The sequence below is a fragment of the Dermacentor albipictus genome, chromosome 8 (genome assembly GCF_038994185.2).
Source record: "Dermacentor albipictus isolate Rhodes 1998 colony chromosome 8, USDA_Dalb.pri_finalv2, whole genome shotgun sequence".
Classification (NCBI taxonomy): Eukaryota; Metazoa; Arthropoda; class Arachnida; order Ixodida; family Ixodidae; genus Dermacentor; species Dermacentor albipictus.
Window position 1 is genome coordinate 50,333,105 of NC_091828.1, and position 19,861 is coordinate 50,352,965.

Below are 19,861 nucleotides of genomic sequence, written 5' to 3' on the forward strand. Positions count from 1 at the left end.
AGGAAAGATTGCTTGCTGCTGCTGGGGACCTAACTCGCAACCTTTTCATGTTTGGTGCACTGCTCCACTAATTGCGCTACGCTGGCTGCCACCCAATCTACCACTTTCTTGGGTATTTATGTACATGAAAATTGTGGCACAACTAAAGGTGTTTGTGTCACCTTTGCGATGAATTTCAGTGTTGATGTGATTACAACTGAAGCAGTGTATCGCTGCACCATATTGCCGCCTCCGAAAAGTGTCGCGGATGAGGCGAGTGACCATTTAGTGTCGCTGCAACAAATGTCCTGCGTGGTGCGGGTGGCAATATACAGTCAGACAAAATTGTTTTATTCTGCACAGAGCGGTGAAATTTTAACTGACTTTTTTCATTGAAGAGCGGCACATACTAAGTGGCCCATATGATTTGTAATGGTGGATAACTGAGGGACTGCAGCAGTTCTGGCGTTGCTTAACATTCATTGCTCTCTCTGGTGCTTCTGTATGTGCTGCTGTTTGAATGGCTGTGAAACAAACTATAGCTTATTCAATGCAAAGAAATTATGTATTCATTAGAACACCTGCTCTTTATTGCGTGATGTATAGTGATGGGAGAAACCAAAGCCAAGTTCTAAGCAAGCCCTTATTTAAAATTTTTGGCATTCTGACAGATTTCAAAATGTGGTTCATGGTGAATACATTTTACATACGTAAAATTCCGAGCAAGCGCCCCCCCCCTCCCCCCCAGGAAAGATATCCCAAGAAAGTTTGTGCGAGGGGGCGTTGTGGCCTTGCTTGGTCGCGGACTGAAATTGAAGAGCTGTCAGTCCCAGATCTAGTGGGCTAGGCCTATACTGTCTTCTCCCAGCGATCGCAGGCTAGCCTGGCTTGCTGGTTCGCTTCCATAGGCTTCGACAAAATCAAATGTATTAGAATTTAAGTAACAATGAATAGCGTGCAGGGGACGAGACAGTAAAATTCAGATATGAACAGTGTGAGCAGCATGATTGTGCACACGTGCTGACCAACATGGCGCTTTATTACAAGCTGCATGCAGTCCTGTCACAAGCGCCACAGGTCTCCAATTTGATGGCCCAGTGAGTTAGACGTGCCAGCTGTTTGTCATTGGCGGCTGTGAACGGATTCGACACTGCAGATGTGACTTTCACAAGTCACGTTTATATTGGCATCTTTTGTTTAAGATGAGAAGGCTGTGCAGACACATTTGTTTTCACTTTATTTGTGAAGTCGTTCAAAGCGTCCATGCAGGGGCGCTGGTTTTGCACAGAGCTATGCTCCGCTCGCTCATGCGTGTCACGTGTCCGATATTGTCACATGCTGCAAGTTGGACTCCAACCCATCGTACAACGGATTGCATGCAAAATCGCACCATGTGTCTCGCGCTTCATTTGCATTTGAAAACTTCGCCCGTTTGACCAAAATGGCGACTGATGAAGGCTATGGCTACACAGATACTTGGCTTTTGTGAACTATCGGGCCTCGGCAGAAATGCAGCTAAACAATAAATTTGTTTTTTAGTAAATTGCGTCATTTTATGTAATTTAATATGCAATTTCGTAAGAAGTTCACATAAAAAAACTGCAGCTAAGCAGTCCAGCAAAAATGCATGAAGTGGTGGACTGGCTGAAGAAAGGGAGGAGTGCTTGCTCGGATGTTAGTGACCATTTCAAATCGCTCGAAAGTAAAGGGGAGGAGCACTTGCTTAGAATTTTATGATAGTGCCTGAAGCCAGAAAATGCTGTTTGCATTTCATGCCACTGGTTTTTCACACACTCTACACTTTCAGGATGACCAGGCCAAGGTCATATTAGAACTGCAGGCCACTGTAGAGCGGCTGGAAACTGAGCTGTGGCAAACAAAAGCACAGCTTCAGCAAGCTCGGGACTGCCTTGGTAAGTGCACACTTTTTTTAAATGTTGAGGTAACATTGCTGTAAAAGTGCTGCAGTCTTCTCTGAAGTTATTGTAAGTGGCCACCATCAAGAGCACAACAAAAATCGCTAAGGGAAGAAGGCCCCCTCCTGCATTGTATTTAGAACTGTGCCTATTCTTTCGAAAACATGCCCAGCATTGTCTGTAATCCAGTTGAAGAGCTAGACTTGTGGTATTTCCAACAGGCAATTTTTGAAGAATAATGGATGTTGTAAAAAGATGTGCAGTGTTTATCCAAATAAAGGTGAATTACATTTTAACGTGATGATGCTTGGTAGAAATGCACAGGTTATTTTTTGACACTCAGAGTCTGCTTGCCACACTTATTTTGCCATTGCGATAGAATCGTCTTGGGTTAAATTATTGCTTGTATTAATTGTGCTCAACCTTGTTAACGTTGTGTGTAGATATAGTTTTGTAGTCATCAACAAGCATGCATGTCTTCACCTCAGTAGACATGCTATTCCCAACCACAAGGAAGGCAGTTACATTATCGCTAGTATAAGCCAGCTGGTCACTAATCGTCCATCGCAATGTATCCCGCAGATTTGGTGCTAGGGTATGGCTAGGGTGTGAGCTGTAGTGGAGTTGCTTTTCATTCTAGGCAACAATGTTTGTGACATTACATGGCTTCCACAGAATCAAAACAAAATTTCTGCTCACTGCAAATGCTGCCAATAAATCCCAGCAAGGAAGAAGGAAACAAATTAAGAAATGTAGCAGGTTTCAATAAATGTGTTTGAGAAGTTTGTAGGCTGTCCTGTTTAAAGATATTGGCCTTAAGTTGAGAAGATGATGTGCATTGCCAGATTTATGTAGCGGAAGCACCATAACGACTTTCCAATTGTCTGGCAATGTAGAAGTCTGTAAAGAGTGTAGAAAGTATGATGGAGCTGTAAACTTTTGTATTTTTGAACTTTGAGTTTACATTACCATTACCTGCAGTGTTGGAAAACTTGAAATTTTCAAATGGCACGACACTACGCATTCTATAGAAATGAAGGCTATTATGAAAAAGGTGCTGTCAGGACAGACAGGTGGACTAGTTGGTATGACATTATCTACACAGTAGTGCAGAAACACATGGACGAAATAAAAAAACCGGGACACTGTGCTATCAACTGAGCGTTCATTGCACAATAGGACATATATATATCACTGCACAAAAAAGGAAGGGAGAAGGAAGACACAAACAAAGCAACCCAGCAAGATGAAGACACACAGGCAGCTCATGTGAGAAAAACATTTCTTTCTCCAATTAGGAGACTGATGGGCAACTAACACAATCCCTATTCCTAATCTCTGCAGCTTCTACTATTTCTCTGGTGAGCTGGTCAGGGTGTCTGGCCAGCAATCGAATGCAATTAAACAGAGGCTTGCATCTGCAGTGTGCGCAATGTCCGGCAAGGTGGCCTAATAGGGCTAGATTTTCAACGTTCCTGTGCTCACGTAATCGCTCATTGATGCATCTACTTGTCTGTCCCACAACTCTTTGCCACAGTCCAACGGGATGCAGTAAACCACCCCTTCAACACAAGAAACAAATGGTTTTCGGTGGGTGTTGTTGCACCCACGTGGCTTGCATGTATCCGCGTTTACCCTTCTGCATAAACAGACAGCTTCGAAGGAGCAGAAAAACTGATATCTACGCTGACACATTTCCCAATCTTTTTCAGATTGTCACTAATCTCATGTAGGAAGGGGCCAGATGATTACTTTCTTTCTTACTTCTGTCACCTGGTCAGTGGCATTGCAAATTTCGTTCTTTAGAATGCTGCCTGCCACGGTGGTCAATACATGCAACGGTAACCTGCATCTTACAGATGTGAGACTATGTACTGAAAACTTCTCCTCACCAAGTGTGGGCTGGACTTCAAAAGGGCGCTTTTGAAGAACAGGTTGACAATACCTCACTTCACTAGCTTTGAATGAGCTGATGAGTATGCAAGGATGGGTTTTTTGCCTCTTGCTGGTTTTACGAGCCTAGAGGCAATAGACTCGTACTCGCATACTCACCTCATTCAAAGCTAGTGAAGTGAGGTATTATCAATTTGTGCTTCAAAAACACCCCTTTGAAGTCCAGCCTGCACTTGGTTCAGAGAAGTTTTCAGTACAAAGTCTCATATCTGTTAGATGCAGGTTACCCGTTGCATGTATTGACCACCGTGGCAGGCAGCATAATAAAGAAAAGAACGAAATTCGCAATGCCACTGACCAGGTGACACAAGTAAAAACGAAAGTACAGTCAGACCCGACTGTATCAAACCCGTTTATGTAGAATTATTCTATATATTGAACAATTTCTGGACAAGGTATAATTACAATGAGTATATATAGAAAAAATTCCACTTATATCGAACGTCAAGCGGCGGAAAAATGGCCCCAGAAGCTGGCTTTCCCTTGTGGTGGTGGGGAAACCCAGTACAAGTGAAGAACCACTTGTACCTGGCCATGCGTACGCATCGGGCGCCATGAGCACCGGGTCGCGAGTTTGGCCGCTTTACCCCCAATCGTTCTGAGGGTGCTCCTCGGAACCTTGCACGCTGCGGGGACATTCAACTTCTCATCACGTTCGACCCGATTTACGATTTCAAGCTTCACGACGAAAGGCAAATTTTTCCGCTTCATCATGGCAACACTGCGGGACAAGGCGCAAACACAATGAACCAGAAAAGCAATGACACAATTCGCACTTTCGCCATCTTGCACGACGAGGGCACAAGAGCCTCTGATTGGCTGTCTGAGCAAGCGCTGCGGGTGGGCCAGGATAATTTTTTGCAGGGGGGTGTCGACGGCTCGCCAGAGGCAGCGCGGTCACAGTAGGGAGAGCGGTTGGATGGAGCGCCGCCGCCGGGTTTCCCCGCTACTGCGAGGGAAAGCAAACTTCTGGGGGCATTTTCCCGCTGCTTGACGTTCAATATATCGAGAGTCGCTGCTATTTTTGTTAGATGTAAGCGTAATTTTTTCTATATATACTCACTGCAACTATACCACGACCATAAATTGTTCGATTAGTCGGGTTCGACTGTATTTCATGCGAAACTAAGCTAATTCCATCAATAAAGTGATTTTATAAATGGTATGTGCTTTTATGACATCCAATTATTTACCAGGCTTATATCGAATTATGCTCTATATCGAACTGATAGGCGTTTTCTTGCGAGTTCGATATAGCCGGGTTCGACTGTAATCATCTTGCCCTACCTACATGAGATTAGTGACAATCTGAGAAAGTTCGGGAAATGTGTCGGTGTAGATATCGGTTTCCCTGCTCCTTCGAAGCTGTCTAGTTTGTGCACGAGTGTAAATAAAGATACACGCAAGCCACATGGGTGCAACAAGACCCACCGGATACCATTTGTTTCTTGTGTTGAAGGGGTGCTCTACTGCATCCCGTTAAGGCTGTGGCAGAGTATGTGGGACGCACAAGTAGATGCATCAACAATTGATTACGTGAGCACAGGAACAACGTTGAAAAACTGGCCCTATCAGGCGTCTTTGCCGGACATTGCGCACACTGCAGATGCAAGCCTCTGTTTTATTGCATTCACTCGTTGGCCAGACACCCTGACCAGCTCACCACAGAAATAGTAGAAGCTGCAGAGATGAGGAATATGGATTGTGTTAGTTGCCCATCAATCTCCTTATTGGAGAAAGAAATGTTGTTTTTGTCACATTAGTTGCCTGTGTGGGTTCATATTACTGGGTTTATTTGTTTGTATCTTCCTTTTTTGTGCAGTGATATATATATCTGCTCTCGTGCAATAAACACTCAGTTGATAGTTAGCACTGTGTCCCGTTTCTTTCTTTTCTCCATGTGATTCTGTGCTACTGCGTAAATAACCAGTGTCAGAAATTATTGAGGTAGAAAGGGGCATTGCAGCTGTAATCACTAGGAACAGCATCACCAGCAAGTGAATCGCTTTAAGAATTGGCCGGCCTAGTCAGATCAACATGCGGACCTTCAACCAAGGTACAAATCACTTTTTCTTTTTTTGCAGATTCCTCAAGGATGGTGCGAAGATTGAAGCACATTCTTGACCAGACAATTGGTGCCAGTGGTGCCACTGGTGGCGGCAGTGTTGAGCCTGGCAGAGTCATGTCAGCACCAAAAGTAAGAAGCTGATGTGATTTCTTGGGGCAGACTGTTGTGTGCGTGATTAACCCGTGGAAATTATGATATAGCAAAAGCTCAAAGGGTCAATTTCATGTATTCTACAGTCAAGTACAGCATATATTAGCTGTCTTTCTGTCATTTTATCTTATCAGAACTATTCTTACATAGAAGAAAATGCACAAGCCCTTGCTTTTCATTTTATTATTAGGAAAGCCTTCTGCATGGAGCAGCTACTGCAATCTCTCGCATGTTGTACTCTTCATTGTAGTGCAAGTGTGGATGTGGAACATTCCTTTAAAATACACATAGCCTTCATTTGTAATGCACCATGTGCATTTAATTTCACTCTGCCTTTGTTCGTTCCCCAGTGTAGCTGGGGTAGCAAACTGAATATCTGTCTTCCAGTTAATCTCCCTGCCTTTCACATCTCAATTCTCTCTCTCCAGTGTACTAGCCAGAAAATATAGAATTTGACAAATTTGTCCACGACTTTCTTCAATATGGAGCATTTGTTCTAAGGACCTGTTCAGAAGTTATCTGCAAAATACAGTGCAGTAGACTATTTGTAAGACACTATTAAGATGGATATTCTATAGCCGAGCAGCCCGTGCAGCTAGGTCTAGTGCAAATCACTTCAATTTTCGTTAAATGTAAAATCATTTAACAAAAAATAGTATTTGAAGGATCTTTCAAGTTTGCCTTTAATGTTGTGTGTAAAGCTTAAAGGGACACTAAAGGTTACCAGAAACTCAAGTTAAAGTGGTAGACCAATGTTCTAGAATGTCTAAGGCGTCAATTTAATCGCGAACAGAGCTTTAGTAACCGAGAAATTGAGGTAAATGCATGACACAATTTGAGACCCCCTAGCGACATTCCGGTACTAGCCCAATGACGAAAGGACTCCTCATAATTTGTGTTATTAATACTCAACTACTCGTATTAAAAATATCATTTCATTCGATTATAAGATGGAAAAAAATGCTACTTGTCTACGTCTATTCGATTCTAAGAAAAAATAACATTTTGACGTTGCCCTTCAGTAATATGGGTGTTCGAAAGGTTTCGTTTTCGCGCGACTCTGCGCGGCGCACGTTTTGGAGTTTCAGTACTTTCGTTATCGCGTCGTGCTGTGAGGGTTCTGCTGGCTCGCGAAACTTTCATTTGGAACAAGCAGCGAGAATGCCACGTCCATGTGATGTCTTGGGAAGCCCTCGTTGCTTTCCCGCTCCGGAGAGCCGGTGTCGAGGCCGCCGTCGTAGTACGCAACGACGCCGGCAGTGCGAGCCCTCAGCAACAGGTCGCGCTCGTCGGTGCTCAAATCGCTGAAGTTGAGCCCACCATCGCGAGCCAATCTGTCGGTGTCAGGGTCCATTGCGACGAGCGTCGAAGTTTGCGTCATAGAATGAAGTACCAGCTTATGGGCGTCTTGCGCTGGAGTTTGAGGTATAGTAGCGGCGCCTGGTGGCGGTGCGGGAAACGACTTCTGGGTCATGCCAGCTTGGCTGTGGCGAAACACGTTTTTAGGCCGAGTTTTGCGTCGATTCACACTTTTTTATGCCCTGTTGCGAGTGCGAAAAGGCTCACAGACCACGCCGACCACGCTTCGAGCTCGCCGCAGCCTATAGTTTAACGAAAACGGACTCTCCGTGTGCCGTGGGACGTAATTCGTTTCTCCTTCCGCTAGCCACCATACTCCCGCTTCCGCTCTGCTATCAGCTCTGTCTTGGCTCTATTTCTGGCCGCGCGTTTGGGTTTTGCGCAGAAAAGCCGTGGCGCCGTCTGCGGACGCCGTTCTACTCACCGATGGCGCGTCACTATGAGACCATGATGTCAGTACTCCTAAATTGGAGGGCGGGCGATTTGAACTGCGCTAGAGGTACGCGGACGCTTCAGAACGCATTTTCTCTTAAAATAAGTCTCTCCTTGGCACGAAACAAGCGTTTCAAGGTTTCTGTGATGGTATTTCAACAGTCCACGTTGACTTAATAGTAACCTTTAGTGTCCCTTTAAGTGATGTCACCACATTCATTGGCGGTTAGTGTAGCTCTGGTTGTCCTAAACTTCAGATATCTGTACTGCAACTGATTTATGGCTACTTTGCTTCTTTTAGGTCAGTTCTCACAACTGTACAATTCCTACATATAACAGTTCATATTCTGTGCAGCAGTACTACTTCAACACTCGCATTACATTGATTGCAGATGCGTTTAATTCTGCTTCTATACAAAAATGGAGCTACTTCATTTCGGAACCAAGTGACACGACTTTCAGAAGCTCCTGGCCCCCCTCACAACACGGACACTAAATGGAAACATTAAAACACCTTAGTCATATAATTTATTCCTCCAAAAATATTTTCTTCATTTATTTGACAGCAAAACTTTGGTTAAAGAAAATGAAACCAAACTTCTTTGTTCTGAACTTCACACCTCATTATGGCCATGGTAAAGAGAGCATGTAATATACCAGGCTCTGCTTCATTTTTGCATGTTTTGATTGCTTATTCTCCAAACGAAGGGTCCTGTTTTTTCTAGGTCGACTACTGTTCTTTGAAGACAATGTAACCCTCCTATAGTGATCAACAGCTCAGGGTATGTGGCTAACCGCAATCAAAGTTCGTGGCATCACCACACACTTTACGTTGCCTTTGGAGATATGGAGAGACAAACATGATGTTCTGTCATACTTTAGTGTTTCTCCTTAGTATTTCAAGGCATATGCTGAGTCCTTGTGCTCAAAGCACTTGTCAAATTGGGCTTCAACAACCCAACGCACAGGCCTATTTTGTATGTAGGCATTCTTGTCTGAAAATGGCATGTGCTTTATGACATGCCAATTGCCAACTTGTAAGGCTAATCTGCCTGTAGCAGTACTGCAGACACACGTGCAAGTTTGGCTGTTGCCAACCACCTGAGTGTGCCATGTGAACTAGCTAGTCTGCACGAGCCTAGAACATTTGTGACGTGATTGTAAGTAGATGCTGCACATGCAAAAAGGACACTGATATGTGGATGAAACACTGTTGGTACTAACCAGTGCGGTGCAATATGTTGCAGAAATCTTGTATAATCGTGAATGATGATCACTTAGTCAAGTTCAACTCCATTATTTCAAAGGCTGTAAAATAATTTCAGCCTGACGCTCCATCTGGCACACCCTTCCGACACCTTACTCATCCAAACCACTAGCATGGTGAGCTGCCTGTGATGTTGATGCTGTAAGGACCAATGCGCAATCTGCTGCAGCAGTGCATGATTGGGAGAGCAGAAGACATGCGAACAAATGGGTTGAAGCCAGGAGCAGGAGTGTGTGGCTGAAAGAGTTGAAGTGCCCCAAATGAAAAACTGGTTAATTAAAACGAAAGATGAGTTGGTAGCACCTAGCCAAGTTCAACACCATTATTTCAAAGGCTGTAAGATACATTCAGCCTGGCATTCCATCTCGCATACGCTTCCGATACCATACTCATGTAAGCCACTATAGCATGGTGAGCTACCTCTGATGTTGATGCTGTAAGGACCAATGCACGATCTGCTGCAGCAGTGCATGATTTGGAGACAAAAGACATAAGCAAGGGTTCTTATTTTAATGCATGTGGCTCAAAGAGTTGGAGTGCCCCAAATGAAAAACGGCTAATTAGTATGAAAGAAGAGTTGGTGGCAAAGCTTACATAATTGCTGGATTTCGCTGCTGAGGTGTGACATAAAATAAAATCAAAACATGAAACACTGTTCACTTCTGAAGAGTAAAATGGGGCAGCAATTGTCGCAAGTTTTACGTGAACTGAAAAGGCTAGATGCAGCAATGCCGAATGAAGCCATCACATTTCTACTGCATCCTGACTCACTGAAAGTGCTGAGAGACCTATAAGTATAAAGCACAGCTTTTGTTGCAAAGTCGCCTATGTTACTGTATCATAGCATGACTTACAATTGACCATCTAAATAAGATTATAATTTGTCGAATATTATAGCAGTGGAAAGACAAATGGCTTTAGTTACAAAGCATAAAAACCAGAACTAATGTTTGCTTTCTGTTTTCAGGTGGACCTCGGGGAAGGCATTCTACTGGACGAGTCTACCCTGACAAGATTGCGGCGAGATGCGAAGAACTCGGGGTCAAGATTTGCCCGGGGTCTGCTCAAAGTTCTCTTCAGCTCGGAAGAGTTGGAGAACAAGTCTCTTTTTGGGCGGCGTTCAAACGCCCACAAGGGTGCCGCCCAAAAAGAGGCCTTGGATCCGAGACGAGTGAATGCCATCCTGAGTATGTGTCACTGTGCAGTCAACCAGCATGTTTGCTTTATTTTGTAATTTGAATTTAATATCTTGTGCATGACTCCTTTGTGCTGTCCTGCCTTACACTGACAGCTTGAGACACATAAGGCTAAACTAACTCTTTTTACTTTTTCTCTTCCCTTAGGCTACACAGCAAGGCATTTTGATGCCACAACAAGCGAAATAAAAAACACATTGTCATCCATGCTTGCGCGTGGATATTGAAATCTTTTTAATAAATGCTAGTTTTCAGAAAAATTGGTGTGTTTTGTTCATAGACAAATATATATATATATATATATATATATATATATATGTATATATATATATATATATATATATATGCTACCCATGTTGAAGGTTACATTGGAACAGCACCAGAATATAAAAAAAATGCTGGAGAAGTTAGCTTAAATGTCACCAGCATATTTATAACATACTAAAATAGTTGCTAGAATGTTTCTAGGGTGAGCAACAGAAAGTTGGTAGAATGAAACTAGGCCCTTTCCATAGGTCGAGCTATATAGAAAGTTGCTAGGATGTTTCTAGATCAAGCAACAGAAAGTTACTAAAATGTTTCTGGATCGAGCAACAGAAAGTCGGCAGAAAGTTACTAAAATGATTCTAGATCGAGCAACAGAAAGTCGGCAGAAAGTTACTAAAATGTTTCTAGATCAAGCAACAGAAAGTCAACAAAGTTACTAAAATGTTTCTAGATCGAGCAATAGAAAGTTACTAAAATGTTTCTAAGAAGTATGAAAATGGTCAGTAAACCCTGCTTTTAGTGTCTAAAGGTTGTTCATTCGTTATCTAAAGAAAGTTTGTAAAAAGGGTTTCAATTCAATATCGGCGGCCAATAGTCGATAGGATGTTGGTATGAAGTACATAAGTTTGAAAATGGTCTAAAGAAATTCAATAGACTGTTGGTAGGTTCTAGTAACATTTGTCTAAAGAAAGTTTATTGAATCTTACTAGAAATTTTTGTAAGGGTTGAAATTATTTTGAACAGCTCTGATAGCACCCACGCAACAATAGTTGCTTGTATACTGTCAAATGCACATATTCTGCGCCCTAAAGCTCATAGCATGGTGCGAAAACGCGCTCACAGTGAAAGCAAAACATTGTGCGCGGACATGCATGCAGACGCGCAGTCGGTCGCTGCGAACCCGTGCGATCGCTGCATTGAAGCTTCATTCTGTTATGCCCCATTTGGTTATACAGGAAGCCCACTTAAACACACATTTCACATAGTTTACCCTCAGTGTTTGGCTACCTTTCACGCAAGAAGCCGGTTCGGGAGACTCCATCGCGGCGACCGCGCGCAGTAGCGTTCACTGTACGTATTCGGTAAAGAGATAGCGTCTGTAAAGGATTCTGTGCTTTCAGTTTGCCCAAGATTATTATTTAGACACTAACAAACTTCTCTCGTTTCGAAAGTACTTACAGAAACGTCCGGGAGAGCTCGCGCGTGGTGTTTTCAGTGAGCGCTGACAGCAAAACCTATGAGGAGCGCGCCGCGTGATCCCTCATACTACGCCAGCGAGGCGCTTCCGATAGATGGCGACTCCGTAACTCCTCGCTGCCAATGGCGATGACCTGTTTGAGCTTATCGCTACAACCTGTAATTAGTGCTGCTAGGCGAACATCCCCGTTGCATTTGGTGGAGCTGCTGGGTTTGTCTTCGACATCCTGGAACTCCGCAGTCGAACGCTACCACCAGCTGTTGCGATGGATGAACCGGGACCGTCCCAGGCTGCTGCTCCCGTGCCCCCCGCCATCGTCTGTTCTGGCGTCATCCGGCAGCGCGATCCGGCTATATTTAGCGGCACAGACGACCACGACGTGGAAGACTGGCTCGCCGAATATGACCGTGTAAGCGCCTATAATAAGTGGGACGACCGCGCCAAGCTCACAAATGTCACCTTTTACTTGACAGACGTGGCAAACATATGGTTCCGCAATCATGAAGCCGATTTTACCACCTGGTCGGCTCTCGCGACAACTTTGGCAGAGGTCTTCGGCTGTCCCGCCGTTCGCCGGCTTCTCGCTGAGCAACGTTTGCGTGGTCGAGCTCAACACCAGGTGGAGACCTTCACCAGGTATATTGAAGACGTGCTCTCGCTATGCAAGCGCGTCAACTCATCTATGGACGAAGCTGACAAGATCAAGCACGTCATGAAAGGCATCGATGGCCATGCCTTCCAGATGCTTGTCGCGAAGAGTCCGCGGACGATTGCCGAGGTCATACAGCTTTGTCAGCTGTACGACGAGCTGCGCAAGCAGTGTGCATCAAACGCGCTGCTCAGCAGGACACAGCGGATCTATCTCCGTTGGATTTCGGCCGCGACGCTGCCGATATCTCTGCTTTAATGCCGGAGATAAAGCAGCTCATCCGTCAGGAAGTCGCGCGCCAACTCTCTCTGGCGAACAGCACACCCGAGCCGTCGACAACCTTGGCTCCGTTGCTTCGCCACGTTACAGTGGCTGGAATAGCCACGTCATTCATGCGCAAGTTGCCGTGGCGCTGCCATGTGCCTCTCCACCGCAGCCTGCTGCTGGACCGCTAACGTACGCTGACGCTGTCGCCCGGCCTTACGCACCTCCGGCTCCTGATGCGTTCTGGGCCACTGGCACCTTCCATGTGCCGCCGCCACCTACACGCCCGCTTGTCGTCCCTTACTAATCGGCCGTGGCGTACACCTGACAACCGGCAAATTTGCTATTTCTGCCATTTTCCGGGCCACGTAGCACGATTCTGCCGCCGTCGCAGCCCCCGTTTACCTGACAGTGGGGGCACCTCAATCTACAGGCCTGCTCGACTTCCGCGCCATGACCCATCTAACCTTCCTCCTGACTCATCTTGCAGTCGCCTCCCTTCCGATGCACGCTGCTCACCTTCCCCACGTCGCTGATCCATTTCCCCGATGGTTCGCCGACCCAGCCCAACCCGAGAGAAAAACTAACAGTCGCAGTTCCAGAGGCAAGAACTGCGTTTACGTCGAACATTTCGAGACCTCATTATGCCGCGGCGAACGAAATTGAACTGTCCGTAGACGGCGTCAACGTACATGCACTTATCGACACTGGAGCCGCCGTTTCTATTATTAGTGAGAAGCTTTGCCGCAATTTGAACAAAGTGACCATTCCTCTTACCTCTCTTTCTCTGCGTACTGCAACCTAGCATCGCATTCAGCCTTCAGCTTCGTGCACGGCCTGTGTTGTCATTCAAAGCGTTATGTATGTTATAGAATTTGTCGTCCTATCTCGTTCCTCACACAACATTATTCTTGGATGGAATTTCCTATCTGTCAATCAAGCTCTTATCGACTGCGCTCGTGCTGAACTTACGTTATCAGTCCCGTGCCTCAACCCTGACGACCATTCTTCTCCTAAAGTTGTTGCCACCTCTGACATCGATATCGCACCTTTCTCCGCCGCTCTGGTTCCTGTGTCATGTAACTCTGCTGCGAACTCGTCTTTTCTGTTTACCCCGTCGGCCACTTGTGCGCGCCGCCAGAACACCTCGTCCATTTGACATCGTGACCGACCATCATGCCCTATGCTGGTTATCTTCACTAAAGGATCCAACTGGTCAGCTTGCCCGTTGGGCATTGCGCCTACAAGATTACGACATCCGCGTTGTTTATCGCTTCCGTTTGCTGTCGTCACTTTTTGCGACGATTCTGCTGCCCTTTACGTGTGCAATCCGTCGGCCTGCCCATCATCCCTACTCCCCGGCGAGTGCCTGGGTACCGCTGAAACTTTCGATAGCGTTCTTCCGGCCACCATGTTTGGTGATACGGCAACACTTCCGATTTTTTCCGTCACTCCTCCCGCTGCGACTGATGCCCCTGTAGACGTCTTCGCTCGTGCCGTCGACGCAGAACTCACACCTGCGCAGCACACAGAAATCATCTAGCTCCTCCAGCGTTTTCGTTCCTCATTTGACATTCACCAACCATATGAGCGTCCGCAGTCGTTGCCCGTATCGACACCGGTCAACAAACCATCGCGCCAGCGTCCGTCTCGTGTGTCGGCTGCTGAACGCCATATCATCGACCATCACGTTGACGATATGCTGGAGCGAGGCATCATGCACCCCTCTAACAGTCCCTGGGCGTCTCCGTTTGTCCTCATTAAAAAAAAAAAGATGGCTCCATTCGGTTCTGCGTCGACTGTAGCCGCCTTAACCGAATAACGCGCAAAAATGTCTATCCACTGCCGCGCATCGACGATGCCTTGGACTGTCTGCAGGGAGCTGAATTCTTTTCCTCGCTGGATTGGCGCTCCGAGTACTGGCAAGTGCCAATGGCAGAGGCCGATCGCCAAAAGACAGCCTTCGTAACGCCTGATGGGCTATATGAATTTACTGTCATGCCGTTCGGCCTCTGCAACGCGCTTGCCACTTTCAAGTGAATGATGGACACCATTTTCCGAGGGCTGAAGTGGAAAATGTGCCTCTGTTATTTAGATGACGTGGTTTTTTCCACCGACTTTGCGTCTCACCTCAGCCGCCTAGAGCAAGTACTTGCGTGCCTCTCCACTGCAGGACTGCAACTAAATTTGAAGAAATGCCACTTCGGCGGTCGCACGCTTACTATTCTCGGCCATGCAGTTTCATGAGACGGTATCCTCCCGGACCCCACAAAACTTAGCGCCGTATCTGAGTTCCCTAAGCCAACCATCACGAAAGAGCTTAGCAGTTTCATCGGCCTGTGCTCATATTTCCGACGCTTCGTCCGTAACTTTGCTTCTATCATCGCCCCCTTGACGCTGCTTCTCACCGGCAGCTCCGACCTCTCAGCCTGGTCTCCGGCGTGCGACGACGCATTCCAAGAACTGCGACGCGTTCTCACCTCGCCTCCAGTACTGCGACGTTTCGATCCCTCTGCTCTAACCGAGATCCATACGGATGCTAGTGGTGTCGGGCTCGGCGCTGTTCTTGCACAACGCAAGGATGGCTTCGAAGAGTACATCGTCGTGTATGCCAGCCGCACCCTTACCAAAGCCGAGGCGAACTACTCGGTTACTGAGAAGGAATGTCTGGCCATCATTAGGGCTATCGGCAAATTTCGTCCTTATGTGTATGGGCGTCCATTTGACATCGTGACCGACCATCATGCCCTATGCTGGTTATCTTCACTAAAGGATCCAACTGGTCGGCTTGCCCGTTGGGCATTGCGCCTACAAGATTACGACATCCGCGTTGTTTATCGCTCAGGCCGAAAGCATTCAGACGCAGACGCTCTATCCCGGTCACCCCTGCCCTCTCGTCTTGTCCACTCGTCTATTTCTACCTGCGGTGCCTTTGCCCTCAACATTTCCGACATGCCATCAGAACAGCGCAAAGACCCATGGATCTCTTCGCTTATTGACTTCCTGTCTAGCCAGTCGCCAGCACCAATCTCTCGGATGCTTCGTCGCCAAGCCGTGCACTTCATCATTCGGGATAACCTGCTGTATCGCCGCAACAATTCAAGCGGCCGCAAGTGGCTGCTTGTTATACCCCGACACCTCAGCTCCGACATCTGCGCGATGTTCCACGACGACCCACAATGCGGCCACGCTGGTGTATTAAAGACATACTCTCGCCTCCAGCATCGGTACTACTGGCGCGGTATGTATCGTTTCGTTCTCCAGTATGTCCGGACATGCCACATATGCCAACGACGCAAGACGCCACCTCAACATGCCACCGACCCCTTGCAACCTTTACCATTCCCTGCGCGTGCGTTCGACCGCGTCGGCATTGACCTATACGGTCCGCTTCCCAACACTCCGAGCGGCAACCGCTGGTTTATTGTTGCTGTCGACCACCTCACATGGTACGCTGAAACTTCAGCCCTAGCATCTGCAACAGCAAAAGACGTCGCCAGTTTTATCCTTCAAAAATCTGATTTTATGCCATGGAGTACCATAGAATTACTGAGCGACCGCGGTCGTGCTTTCCTCTCTGACGTCCTTTCAGCATTGCTAAAGGAGTGTCTCATCATTCACCGCACTACCACAGCATATCATCCTCAAACTAATTGGATGAGAGAACGTTTCAACCGCACCCTTGGTGACATGTTGGCCATGTATGCTTCATCTGACCACTCGAATTGGGATCGCATTCTACCTTTCGTTACCTACGCTTACAATACCGCCACGCAAAGCACCACTGGGTTCTCCCCTTTCGTTCTCCTTTACGGACACGAACCTTCATCCACTATCGACATGATTCTACCTTACCGGCCATATGCTTCGGAGTGGACTGTTTCCAGAGCGGCAGCGTTCGTTCACATCCCAGGACCAGTGGCGCCAAAAGCTTCGCCACGATTCATCCACTACGGCTATGTGCTTTGCGCCTTGCTCGCTGGTCTGGTTGTGGGTGCCCCCTACTCCTCCAGGCCTTTCCTCCAAGCTGCTCTCCAAGTACCACGGTCCTTATCGGGTACTGAAACAAACATCCGCGGTCAACTACCTCATCGAGCCAATCGAAACGCCTTCCGACCAGCTTCGTCGGGGCCAGGAAATTGTCCACGTCTCCCGGCTCAAGTAGTGCCATGACCCCCCTGTGTGCTCCTGTCCTTAGGTCAGCAGGATGGCTACTCTTTCGGTAGGGAGTGATTCCACTGAAGGCACTGAATAGTGGGCATGGTGCTGGTGTGCAGGGGCAAGAGAAGAACACGACGAGAAGTGCTTGCTTCCGATTACAATATAGCGACGACCTGTTTAAGCTTACCACTGCAACCTATAACTAGTGCTGCTAGGCGAACACCCCTGTTGCAATTTATTTATTTAAATACCTTCAGGGCCCATGGACATTACAGGAGGGAATGGAATGCATGAAAAACAAATGTATTAACACAGAAATGTGACGACACAGAAAACAAAAACAGAAACAACAGTTCAGCAATGGAGTTACAGCAATGTAACAAGATTGTCAACAAGCAACAACAACATGTAACAACAAGTTACAACAATGTTACAACAAAATGGAGATTACTGAGTACAAACAATAGCTTCAATAGAAGGTTTAAACAAGTCAATGTCGGTAATTTCGGCAATTGAGGTGGGCAGGTGGTTTCAATCGTTACTTGTCTTGGGAATGAATAAGTAACAATATGAGTTAGTTCGAGAAAAGGGAATGACTACTTTATGAAGATAATGTCTACGGGATGAAATGTACTCTGGCTCAGATAGAAAGACTTATTTAAGATGGCGATGATGATAAATTTTGTGAAAGCATCACTGAGACACTTTCCTTCCTAAGGAAAGAAGAGAAATATTCGAAGTAGGTTTCATGGTGGACAGACTAGATAGACGAGAGTAGTTATGAAGTATGAATCTTAGGCTGCGATATTGCACCGATTCCAAAGTTTGAATGAGACACTCAAGACCGAAATCCCACACCGAGCATTCATATACTAGTTTTGGGCGTACGAGCGATTTATAGAGTAAAAGTTTTAATGAAAATGGTGCCATAGAGAAAGTGTGCCGCAACCAGGCATGCGATTGGCATTGTGGGCAACGCTACTGGCGTTGTTTCCCGCCGAAACTCGTTCCACGAGCATACAGACCAGCTGACTACGCATTGAATCCCTTTCCTGCTCCCTGGATCGGTCTAGACAAAGAAGGTTAAACAAACGAAGCAACAGCGATACACGTGACCGTTGCAATGGATGGTGACAACTGAACGCATCTCGAGTTAATCACGCGGGCATGGAATCGATGAGAAAACTGACTTTCAAACCCCAGGAGATGCCGATAACTACCGCCATCCAAAAGGAGTGTAAGAGGTAGCAAAATGGGGACCGCCGGATAGCTGACAAGTCTCAAGATTGATTTGGCGGCACTTTAGAAATGTGTGTGAGCTGTGGTGGCGCGGGTAGGGGGGGGGGGGGTATGCCGCTTAGTTTTGAAGCAGGGAGGAGAGCGGGCCCCTCCGGCCCTCCCTGGGTACGTGCCTAATGCCTAGCAATCTTCGTTCCATCGCTGTTTGCGCGGTCCTTAACTTGTTCTCAAGCTTCTTTGTCAGTCTCCCCGTGTCTGCCCCATATGTCAGCACTGGTAAAATGCACTGATTGTACACCTTCCTTTTCAATGATAATGGTAAGCTTCCAGTCAGGAGCTGATAATGTCTGCCGTATGCGATCGCACCCGTTTTTTATTATTCTTTGAATTTCCTACTCATCATCAGGGTTCCCTATGATTAATTGACCTAGGTAAACGTACTCTTTCAGAAACTGTAGAGGCTGACTGGCGATATTGAACTCTTGTTCCCTTGCCCGGCTGTTCATCATTATCTTTGTCTTCTGCATATTAATATTCAACCCCACTCTCACATTCTGTTAAAGTTCTCAATCATCTGTTTTAATTCGTCTGCATTAATTGTTGCTGAATAGAACCATGTCATTGGCAAACCGAAGGTAGCTTAGATATTCGCCGTCTATCCTTACTCGTAATCCTCCCCAGTTTAATAGCTTGAATACTTCTTCCAAGCGCGCAGTGAATGGCATTGGAGAGATTGTGTCTCCCTGTCTGACCCTTTCTTTTCTGGGTATCTTCGTGCTTTTCTTGTATAGAATTTAGGTAGCTGTGGAGCTTCTGTAGATATTTTCCAAGGTATTTACGTAAGCGATGTGTACTTCTTTATTACATAATGCCTCTATGACTGTTGGTATCTCTACGGAATCAAATGCCTTTTCCTAATGTATTTCAAAACTATTTTAAACGTATTCTGCATTTTTTTTCTTCGGGCACTATTCAAATTTTATCCCATTCGATATGAGAAATTAGTTCTATATTGTGCAACAATGTACCTACATGTAATAAATAAAAACTGAGGCTTTCTGTTTCTTTTTGTAAGTTCCACTCCTAAGGATTAGCTCTAGATCCACTCAGGCATTTCAGTGACCTGCATTCCTTCAGACTGCGGCACGTTGGACAGGAAACTACGAAAACACGTAGCTATTATTGCACCAATAATTTAGCAATTGGGAAAACATGAATCGCAGGAATATCGGCTTGATAAACAAAATCGTACTTTGTTGCAGCTACGGCCACACTTGTCGTGTGCCTCTCACTATTGCCAGTGTATAATCGATATGGCGCTCACCAATTACTGTTTTCAGCTTGCTTCCTGCGAACGACTACATCCTTTCTGTAGATCGAAAAATTTTGATAAAAGGTGTTGCACGGCATTTCCCGCGTTAGCACTTCATAATTAGACACTCTGACCGGTAAGCTTTCCAATGCACTAAAAAAAGTGGGTTCAATGATAATTAGTTGTCAGTCCCTTTAAAGTCAGACCACACACACGGGCGTCGAGGAGTGCAGCAGTACCCGCTTCGAGCTCCGCAATATCCATGTTTTAACGCGACAGCGTTAAGGAGCTCGTGTCGCAGAGAAGCAGGTGTCTTCGGCGTCGGTGGCGTTGGCCGTGAGCGATAAATCCCAGCAGGCACTTCATGAATAAAAAACAACTTGCAAGTTGGGCTGGGTGGGAATCGAGGGTCTCCGGAGTGTGAGACGAGGACGCTACCACTCAGCCACGA

General features: G+C 46.2%; 2 protein-coding genes across 3 annotated transcripts in view; both read left to right on the top strand.

Moving 5' to 3' along the window:
* Positions 1-10,580, top strand: part of LOC139048773 (zinc finger protein 782-like) — an 80,751-nt gene extending 70,171 nt beyond the window's left edge. For both annotated transcript variants that reach the window (XM_070523366.1, XM_070523367.1), the window contains 4 exons: positions 1,787-1,892; positions 5,933-6,045; positions 10,092-10,311; positions 10,468-10,580. In XM_070523366.1, coding sequence (XP_070379467.1) covers positions 1,787-1,892; positions 5,933-6,045; positions 10,092-10,311; positions 10,468-10,547 — 519 coding nt within the window. In that variant the 3' untranslated portion in view covers positions 10,548-10,580. The remainder of the gene's footprint in view (positions 1-1,786; positions 1,893-5,932; positions 6,046-10,091; positions 10,312-10,467) is intronic.
* Positions 1-19,861, top strand: part of LOC139048774 (gastrula zinc finger protein XlCGF57.1-like) — a 77,019-nt gene that overhangs the window by 29,709 nt on the left and 27,449 nt on the right. The window lies entirely within an intron of this gene.